This window comes from Fonsecaea multimorphosa (genome assembly GCF_000836435.1).
Source record: "Fonsecaea multimorphosa CBS 102226 unplaced genomic scaffold supercont1.33, whole genome shotgun sequence".
NCBI classification, from domain to species: Eukaryota; Fungi; Ascomycota; class Eurotiomycetes; order Chaetothyriales; family Herpotrichiellaceae; genus Fonsecaea; species Fonsecaea multimorphosa.
Genome location: NW_015971667.1, coordinates 22,007 through 32,612, shown reverse-complemented (window position 1 = coordinate 32,612; position 10,606 = coordinate 22,007). Strand labels below are relative to the sequence as shown.

The window sequence follows — 10,606 nt, the reverse complement described above, 5'->3', positions numbered from 1 at the left end:
TCAAGTTGAAGGTCCACTTGTCAGTGAGCTTTGATCCTGTCCATCGGGAAAGAAATAGGCTCCAACAGCAACAATCACGTAACATGCGCACAGCAGCGCGCCCTCCAAATAGTTGCTGCGTCCATCCAGGACCAGGAAGTTGACGATGAAAGTGGAAACAAACAATGACCCAGTCTCAAACAAGCTGAAGTAGAGAGACATGTCTTTATCCATGATCCAACCCAGAATCACGACGAATGGAGTAACAAAGAGCGCAATTTGAATCGACGATCCGAGCGATACGCCCAAGGCAAGATCGAGCTTGTTCTTTGCGGCGACAGTAACAGCCGTGACATGCTCGGCAGCATTGCCAACGATGGGTAGGATGATTAGCCCAATGAAAGCCTCCGACAAAGGAGAATCGTCCACCAAGTGCTCAATGCTTCCAACAAGAAACTCTGCACAGAGTGCAACGAGACCGGTGGAGGCTAGCAGGAGGATTATCGATGCGGTTTGGCTCATGGGAGGAGCGTCTTCCTCTGGGGCAGTATTTTTCGGCGTAGAGCGGCGTGCTATCCGCGCAGCTCCCGGACTTTGACTTTGGCGATTATTTGGTGCCGACTGATAATGTCGAAGGGGATGAGAGGAATAACTTAGGTCTTTGCCTTTGAGGGAAGGCTGCGTTGACGATCGGAAAACGGGTGGTGCGCGGAAAGAGAGTCCATGAGGCCCGATGTTTGGTTTCTTGTCCTTCGCTGAAGCTGCTGGAGGATTGGTTGGCAGGCCTTCCGTTGATGCGTCTTGCGACTTGATCTCCTGTGGCTCGGCAGTCTTTTCTGCGTGAATATCAATCACATTCGGACCCACTTGTACGGCGGATTCCCCATTGTCTGCTTCGGATTCGACTTCGGTCTTCACCTCTCGTCTCCTGCCAAGCTTAGCCTTGAGCCTCTTGCTTACACGTCGATGTGAGCCAGCACTCGTAAGAGACGACCTTGAAGAGCTCGCGGACGAAGAGCTCGTAGAGTCGAAACGTTGAAGGATACCCGGCTGTGCTTCCTCATCGATAATGTGTTGTGGCGTCCCTTGGTAAAGATATGCGTGAGACTTCAGTTGGAAAAGTAGATAAAGGACATAAATGATGAGTAGAATGACGGAAGTCCCTCGGCTGAGTTTGATGACTGCACGGTCAGCTTTCTGAAGGTCACTGAAAGACGCGTGGAAGGCGGTCTGAGTATCTTCGTTAGCAACTTCTGCACAATGAGTCCAACGCAGCAGGAAGCATGAAAATTTACCGGAATCAGCAGGCTAAGGACCGCAAGCGCCAGCAAGCAAGCCGACATCTGGGTCACAGTGCTGTCATAAATTTGCTCCTGGAATTCTAGGCCTCCGATCAAAAAGGCCATACCCAATATAAGGAGGAGGTTGGCAAGAAGTGAGCCGATAAGGGAAGCTTGGACGATGCGAATTTCATCCTTGACAAGGGCGATACTTGTGGGAGGTTAGTATTGTACTCGAGTTGAGGTTTAGACACTACGTACATACTACATGGTGTCAGAAATAGGCGTCATTGATGGGTAGAAGTGACTTACAATATGATCAACTCCACTGCGTTTCCAAAACTCACATTCAGTAGAGCTCCCAAAGTAGGCCCAAGTCGATGCGCCACGCTTTCAGTTGCGAATGTGAGAAGCCCAGCCAAAGGGATGATGGCAACCGCGTTGACAGCAAAGACCACATTCTCGTTGATTCCGGCAAAGTGGATGGCGATGCCCGCAGGCACAAAAACCAGGAGAACATTCACCCAACTGTGGAATAGGGCGACCTTGACATTGGCGACGACGCGACTGAAAATGGAGCCTTTGGGGGGCTTCTGTTCTGTCGAATCTTCATTCTGCGATGGACTCTTACTCTCCGAGGAAGCTTGATTGTCCTTAATGGCCGACCATGGATTGAAGTTGTGCCTGTGAGCAGACGAATGTGCCCATGCTCTCACGCGATCTGGGTTGAGATTAGCGAGGAAAGGAGATGGGGACACACGAAAAGGGGCTCTCCATACGCATCTTTATTTGTCGACGTCAAAACCGCCAGCCAGCATATTCCAAAGAGCAGAAGCGGAAAACAGGAATCTGACTGGGGCATAAAGATAAAAAGAATCGAAAGAGAAGAAACAATCAAAGCCAACCTTGGAAGTGAAGAGAAAAGTATTGCAACAGTCAAAGTGCCACAATGACGGTGGACAGGTTTGACTGGGACTCGGTTTGGGAAAACACATCTGGGCAGGTGGCGTCCATGGAACAGGGATGCATGCTTGGCGTGCCAATGACGAGCCTCAATCTCACGTGACTTGAGATTTGATGATATCAGGATCTTGGCACGGAACCAATGATGGCCCATCAGACGCCGGTACTAACGGCACTAGTTGCACTAGTTGCACTAATCAGCCCCAACAATAGAGCAATACTGTGCGAGTTCCCGCTCCGAGTAGCCTGAACACCGCTAATAAAGCCACCTAGCCACCCACTAGCCACATGTACTCCGTATCTGTGCCGTCCATTCATTCATTCATTCACTCAGCCACCCACTAGCAGCCACATTAATTTTGGCCTTTCCACGCTTTCAGGAGGTACCTTGTAACCTGAGCAGCCTGGTGAGCCACACAAAAAACAAGTGGCCAAGGTAAGCATGCACCCCGCGCTGCAGGCACCCCAGGTACCACAACCTTCAGCCACAGTACCTACCTAGGTATAATCAACAGGTCCAATTAACTCTCAAAATGCTGCTGATAGTGATTGTTCTTGGGTCGACGGAAGTTCGTCCCTCGCGCTGGGTGTCGGGAACACTGATGATGCCACAACTTTCCAGCGGTCGAACACCATGCGGGCAAGGGATTCGGTAGGACAGCCGATTAAGCCCAGCCGTCTCGCCGTCAACCCCAGACGAGGAGGGAGAGTAGACGATAGGGCGGGCCGATCCGCCAATCTCAGTGTGACCCCAGGCCTACCAGCCACATATGCAGATGCCGTTAACGATTCATTCCATTGGGTGTCTTAGCTCCAAATTAATCCCTCATGTAGCTTGCAGGCCGGCTCCGATGAATGCTGGCACCTGTGAGAAACCCTTGCACCATTATTTGACGGGAAGGAAGACCAACCAAGCTCAGGCCATTCTCGCAGTAAGTCGCGAGGGGCTTCGGTGAGCACAGAGCTGCCAGAATTCGAGTCGAAGAGGGTCAAGAGAATATCGAAGACATTGTTGAACAGAGATTGTTTGTGTTTGTGGTATTCCGAGCTGGGGATTTGCAGATACAGGTGATCGAGATTGTAGCTCTGGTCCAGGTAACGGTAAACCCGCTCCTTGCGAGACATGCTCGACTGTGGTTGCGCACTGGTCATCGAAGACATGACTGATGAAAATGCTGAATGAGTGAAGGAGTCTCCGCTCGTCTGTGATTTCGTGGATTATGTATCTGAAGGTCTCCAAGGTTCCCAGGGGCCCGGAGTTGTTGTACTTGAAGCCCCAGAGATGTCACCGATCATGTGCATGACAGCGGATGGAAGATAGCCAGTCAAGGGTCATGTCAACCACAGCGAGACTTTGAGACCTGGTCCCCATAGGTTCCGGCCATGTAGACTACGATCCAAAATCATGTATGGAAGTTGAAGCTCACAATGGCAAGGGACCTTTGGTAGCCGAGGCAAACCCTGGTTTCCCGTGGCCCATGCCAGGGACTTTTTTTCCTGAGACCAATGTTGGCTCTCAATGCAGTGAGTGACTGCAGACCGGGACAGGTTGGGAGCGACCTTCAAGCTCTGGATGAGTCAAAAAGCCAGAACTATGCCTTCACACCTGGTCGGGGTATAGGCCAATCATGTCCCACTCATTGCAGTGAAAGAGCCAGATGGGTGGTCTGTGACCCGGCCTTTGCGTGCGTCATGTGCGGGCGAGTTTGGGGTGCAGCTCAAAAGGCCCATGCATGCATGAACCGAGCGGGTTCTTTCCGTTCACCCTCGTAGAAAAGCCCCGATTACTACCGACACTTTTATACGAGGAGGGATGCAAAAAACCCAACTTTGCGAGGCATGAGCGAATGGAACTACGCTCTGGCACTGATGAAGGTTCATTGCTCGTAAAAAGACCACAGTCTCGGGTATGAGTGGCCCAAGCCACAGCTCTCGAAAACAAGTCAAATGGAGGTTCTCGGAGCAAACAATGCGTTAGCCAAAACTCTAACCGCCCCTCGAATGAACAGATGCTGACCATTTGTAAGGAAAACACATGTTCGCACAAATAGTGCATTTGGGATTGATGGGGAAAAGAGACGGACGAGGTAGGGGCGCAAGACCAAAACATGACTGTGAATTCCAGGGAGTGTGCTGTTCGCCAATCTAAGTTATCAGTGGTATCGATAACCATACGAGGTTAATTCCCCCGCATTGACTTGCAGCGCCTACGGGGAGCCGTAGGTGAAAAGATTCCTGCCTGGCGCAGACTGGCTTAAGCTCAAGGTGTGGCTGCCGGGCACTTGGATTAGCCCACGGTACCAGCCCACAGGCTACGCTGGTGACCTGGGGACCTCTGAGCTGTAGGTGCGTCCTTATGTGCCCGCGGCCCGGGAGGCGCAGAGATCATACCTAGGTACCTTAGGTTGGTAGGTACCTATGTACCTAATGTCCAGGGGTGCTGCTGAGTGCCCCTCACCCCCGCAGTCGTGCGATGCACACCCTCCTCCTAATAGGTACCCTCGAGTTAGAACTTGAGCATGCCGCCTTTTGTTTACCCCTTGCTTCCTGCCAGAGCACGATTGTTCATTGTGTCACCTGAAAAATTCATACCCTCGTGGGAAGACACTCGGGGATTCTGATGTCGGAGAGGAAGAGGAAGGAAAAAGTAATTGCACCAAAGTGCAAGTCTGAAACTGCTGGGGCTTTCCCCGAGCCGGAGTTTTCAAAACACAAACGGTTGAACCCTGTTCCGCAGCCACTGATGCAGGACAGCAATCAGGTCAATAGAGGGAATGAAAAAATTTTCCATCCCCATGCAGAGCCTCACGAGCCACAGTGGTGATGGTGGTGGTGGTGGTGCACCTGGCATACACGAGGAAGTGGAGGGGCGTTGGGCCATGTCAGTGGGTGGTCAGAGAGACTGTCTCCAGGTCCGTGGGTCATGGTGTCATGGGTGTGCGCAGCCGAGAAGATTTTTGGATGCTTGACAGCGGCCCAAGTCGGTTCCATGCGTGCACTTCTGCATTGCGATGATCCCGATGATCGATGTGCCTCCCGCGTGGTTGACCGCTCATCAGTGAGCTGAGGAGAATAAAGTGAAAATACTCCGGAACTCAACTCTCTTCAAGGAAAGTTCCATCCATCTTGCCTCAACGGGGTTGTAACTTGTGGCACATGTTATGGGTTGCACAAGTTCCCTGATGCGGCCCCAACCCACCACTACGCCCTCTGTCGGTGGTAGTGGCTGTGTGGTCTAGCAAAGAAACGTTTTTGACGTTTGGTAGAGGCGGCGGGAGAAACGGGCTCTGACGCGAATACTGGTCAATACCTTTGCAACCCAACTCTAATCAATGCGTGGCACAACCCATCACAGGAGAGTTGATACCTAGGTACGTGACAGTACCAGCGACGAATATGGTTCTTGAATTGTCCAGCAAGAATAGCAAGCAGTCCTTCACCCCAAATAAGCTAGGAGCGCTCAAGTCCTGGTCACGCTGCGTCGAATAATCCCCCATGGTTTTCCGCTTCTTGCCAGGCAACTTGCCCTCACACGCTGCGACTCACCATCGCACCCACGCCAACCCACGCCAACAACGAACTCTCTCACATTCTCCTTCAGTACATATATACTCTCAACACTCGAGAGTTTCTTACCCCGTCGAATAAATAATTTCTCCTGCTACCTATTCTCGTCCGCAGCCGGCATAAGCTTCCTTCCCGTGTGAATTACTCACCTTCTCGAAGCCAGCCTGCGCCCGACACCGCACACACCGAACACAAACTAACCACCACACGCATCGCCAACCACGCACCAAAATGAGGTAAGAGAAATTTCCACAGTAATCATCCATAGCTACCATGGGCATGGTGACTCCTCTTCGCTTCCTGTGGGCTGGGCCTGCACCTCGAGTGCGGTCACCCTCTCTTGTCACAAGAACGGAAATTCCGGCGACTGCTCAATCCCCTTCTTAGAACGAGTACGACTCGGTCCAGGGTACTTGGGGAATTCGCTTCAATCGCACTACCAGAGGATCAAATGTTGCACAATACCAGGTGGTGCGCCGTAACCTTGATCCTAACGGCACTTCTGAACGTTCCAGCGATGATCCAGAGGCACCGTCGCTGACATGTATGACAGCTCCTCCACACAAAGTGTCACCTCTTCCCAGTCAGACTCGGCTGCCTCTTCAAGTACCCTGCATGCACCAGTATTCGAAATACACTCCCCCTCTTCTCTGGTTGGGCCTTCAATGGCACTCCAAGCTGGGCAAGACGGTGTGGACGACTATGCGATGACTATGATGTTGCAAGAACCTCGGCTGGAGACTCCATACTTTGCTGGGCAGCCACTCGGAGAAAGGAGGATGGAGCATCTGGCAAGACTCGATATCGTTCTCGGCGACCTGCAACATGCATTCGCAGGTCAGTGGCATGACAGGCTTCCACAGGAAGAACTGTGAATCCAAGGGTGGTGGGTTGACTCTCCTACATGTTCAGGTCAGTATGTACCTCAGACATTCCTTCCACACTCGCTCATGGTTGTCTCTCAAGTCACTCGTTCAATTTCCTAGGGTCCAAGATGTTACAGCTGAAACGAAGTAGCAAGATGGTGTGCCATCTTGAGCAAGGAGAAGAATAACTTTCTTGTGTAATGATGTGCTGACACGACATATTTGCATGATTCAACCTGACGTCAACTTGGTGGATAAAGCAGAATCGCAGGGTGCAAGACGAAGCAACTGACAATGACAATGACAATGACGACGCGGCTAAGCATGGTGATGCGTTAATGTCGGCATCTTTTTCGGCGCTCTCGATGCCGACAGGGACTTCGACGAGACCGAAAGCGAAAGACAACTTCAGCTCTCCAATAGATGCCAATGCGGATGGCCGTCGACGCCAGGCTCGTGTCCTCTCGCCCAGCAGCCTTCCCGTCAGCCATTGCCGATTTGCGGTTAGACCAAAGTCATCTCGGAATAACCTTTGGCCGAAAGACTTGGCAGAGGACATTCGCACTCGGGCGTGGCAGCGAACCGGCTTGGTGAAGGAAAAAGGCAACAAGACAGCCAAAAAGGCAACACACAACGATGATGAGGCTCAAAAGTCCCACGCAAGGCTGATATCGACGAAATACTGTCGAGAGCTGGATGAAGCATTGCGAGCGAGACCATCCTTCGGTTCAACCTTATCAAACGCAATAACATTTGATACCCCCTGAGGACGGATTGACAGCTCGTCCTCTCAAGAAGGTGCAGGTGAGTGGAAGAAGGCCAAAAAGAGACCGTGCATCATCCACGGGATGCGACAAACATCCAATGCAACGATCTAAGCATTGTTGAGATCGTCTGGGCTCGTCGACAACCTCCCGGTTGAAGGAAGAGTTGAAAGCACCACAGAATGGCGAGGGCAGAGCTCCTTAATAATGCCGGCAAAGAGGGCTGCTGGTTGCCACAGTGGTTCCAGCCCAACTTGCTTGTGCTCACTGCTCAACGCAATCACGCACGGCAAACAAGCGTTGATTCGGTGCCCAGGCAGCCCGCATTGACTGCTAATACGACCTTGGTGAAATTAGTGAGGCTAAGCTGCTTTTAGCGGAGCCATCTTCCGACTGGACCCGTGCGGACCACCCAGCTTCCCTGTCTCATGCAACCCCTACCTAGCGAGCTAGGTAAGGTTCATGGGTCTATCACACTTGGGCCACGCCTAGCCACGGAATACCCAGGAACGAATGGTGGCTGCCCACGACCAATATTTGCAACTCCGGTCTGCATCCAGACTTTAGCGCGGCACTGCGCCTTGAGTGCAAGGCTGCATACCTCTCGATGCGTGGATGAGCAACCTGTAGGACTACCGATGTTGAGACCGTTTGGAATGGGTCTGGACCAGGGCCATCCTGAGGCATTTCCGGCATCCTGATTCCTGAGACAGGCTGAGCAGGGATGCTTGGAAGCGGACCCCAAGGACAATTTAGCTGGACGACCCAGAAGAGCACACAGTACACCAAAACAAAACCTTCGCGAAAGGTCACTTGGCGGGATGGTAGATTGAGTCAGTGAGATTCGTCTGACCTATCGCGCTGAGGAACAGCCTTTTGTTAGTGCCGCTGCCACTTACATCCCGAGGATACCGTCCAATAGCCAGGTCGACAGCATACATTCATCGCGATTTGATCAGTACGCGACCAGATGATGCCTAACCCTCACCAGTGAGCTGAGGCTAGGGCCAGCACACATAATCACGAGGATACAGTCGATTGTTGTCTATTGACCACGGAAAGACATATCCAGCAGGAACAAAGTTGCTCTGGCCATGATGAGACCCAAAAGTCCAAGGGCATGTTGTGTGGTCAGGTCGTTTGTCCACTCATTTGAACTTCATCAGGATATTGGCGGGACAGCGTTCATGAGTCATTCAATTTCCTTGCAAGTCACGCGATTTTAAAAATCAACACGCCCTGGAGTGATTGGTCCTTTACTGTGACCGAGACGACGAGTGGCGACCAAAAACAGCTGGAAAAATAACCAAGCCCTCGAAAAGGTGAAAAAAAACAAGAACAAAAGAAAGAACTCGCCCTTAAAAATACCTAAGTTACTTCGAAAAACATTTCGGAGGCATCAGGAAGATGTCGCCAGAAGAGCAAGAGAAGATCCTGGAATTCCAAGCTGAGAAACGAGGTCATGAAGCCTGTTAATATTCAATGGCCTCATCTTTCTTCGTGGAAGGACGAATGAAATGGTTGAAATTTTAGGGACAGTTGCACCAAAGCTGCGTGTTCACTACTTGTGCACATTAGGCAACACGAGGCAGGAGGATTCGGTGTCCGGGAATTCGGCGGTAAGCAGTAAGATGGTCAGCCTGTCGCTCTTGTTGGATGGGGCTTTGCTACTGAAGAGATTTCTCGCAGTGTACGGATTGCACCCGATCACTCGCTGATGATTGTTTTTTGCTATGTTATTGATGTTGTTTGTGGAGGAAAGCGTTGTCCAACCTGGGTTTCAAAGATGAAGAATTTTGAGGAGTTGTTGAGACTGGTTCTAGTCGATATTCTGAAGGACGAGCGAGGGTGTTGTGTGCTTGGACAGATGAGGCTGGGAATCTTGTTCAGGTGTTGACGATGGATTCTTTCAAGAAAATGCAAGACTTAGACAGCGCAAGCCTCTAGGCGCGAGTGTCGGGAGTATCCACGACGGCATCTATGGATATAGGAGAGCAGACGACCTCTATAACACAACGATGAAGAAACGGCGGCGACGCCATCTTTCCAAAGTGTAATCTTATGCGAGACGAAATGGACTTGACCGAACTAGCACTTCAATAGTTTCACGGACGTACGAGGACTAGTAGGTACTGCCGAGCAGTTGGGATGGAGTCCCTTGGGCGACCCTCAATCTTGGTGGTTGTGCCTGAAACAGTGGATAAGTGAGGTATTAATTAACGTCGTTGAAAATTGCGGTAGCCTAGACTGCCTGCCTCTTTTCTGTTTCAGCCTCGTCGCTGTCGGTTTGATCTGCTGCAGGCAGCTTGTTACTCGTCCCAGTCCATCAGGCAAGCAGGCAAAGCTACATGGGTTACGAGGGAGGCAGACGGAGAGGATTAGTGTTTCTTGTTTCTTTTTCTGTTTCCTCTCTGTTTTTTCTTCTCCCCTGGCCCCCGTGATTCCTGCCGCCTAAGGGTCGTGTGCTAGAGTGTGTGCGTGAGTGGACGAAAAGCGCGCTCCCGTGCTCTTGCCACACTACCTAGTACGTAGTAAGGTGACATCTATCTCGTAGCGGGTGCCTGTCCCATCCCATCATAGGTGGTTTTGTTCCTATGAGACACGAACCGGGTTTGCATGGACTCCAGTATGTCCACTACTACCACCAGGTACCTCATAGTCTAGTAGTTGGGTAAGTATAAGTATCAACACTCATAAACCGGGCAACAAAAGATTTCTGCCCCAAAAAAGGGAAAGCAAGATAAGAAAAAGTCCAGAGGGACCAGGCGTCCCGTAGCGTAGGTACTACTCCTAGGTACAAAGGAGATTTCGCGCACGGTGCGCGTCTCGATGACATCGACGTCGACGTGGGGATTGCGGGTTGGACACTTACTTAGTTCAACCCGTACTATTTCCCTAGTTTTGATGTCTAAGACTAACTAATAGCCTTCCAACGAACACGGGGCGCCATGAAAAACGGGATGATTGATGTAAATTGATTAGATTCTTTCTTTGTCCGATATAACCAACCAATAATAAAAGTTCGCCTTAGCACCTGCGAGATTCAGGGCTTCAGGAAAAAGCGAGCAAAGGACTTTTAGGTACAAAGGTACTCGTGCCCTCGTGATGGACTCGTATGGTCCTTCTCTTTTTTTTAAAAAAAAAAACTGTAATAACCATCGTTGCCGCTCTCGAGGGAGGAAAGGCG

At 51.1% G+C, this 10,606-nt stretch overlaps 2 protein-coding genes across 2 annotated transcripts; one reads left to right on the top strand and one right to left on the bottom strand.

Annotated features, from left to right (window-relative positions):
* On the bottom strand, positions 1-2,042 carry Z520_10806 (uncharacterized protein; the record flags this gene model as incomplete). The annotated part of the gene is made up of 4 exons (XM_016781298.1): positions 1-1,209; positions 1,275-1,470; positions 1,572-1,980; positions 2,039-2,042. The coding sequence occupies 4 exons, from the start codon at positions 2,040-2,042 to the stop codon at positions 1-3; spliced, it is 1,818 nt and encodes a 605-aa protein (XP_016627510.1).
* Positions 2,043-6,331: 4,289 nt separating this feature from the next.
* Positions 6,332-6,664, top strand: Z520_10805 (uncharacterized protein; the record flags this gene model as incomplete). The annotated part of the gene is made up of 1 exon (XM_016781297.1): positions 6,332-6,664. The coding sequence occupies one exon, from the start codon at positions 6,332-6,334 to the stop codon at positions 6,662-6,664; it is 333 nt and encodes a 110-aa protein (XP_016627509.1).
* Positions 6,665-10,606: the final 3,942 nt, after the last annotated feature.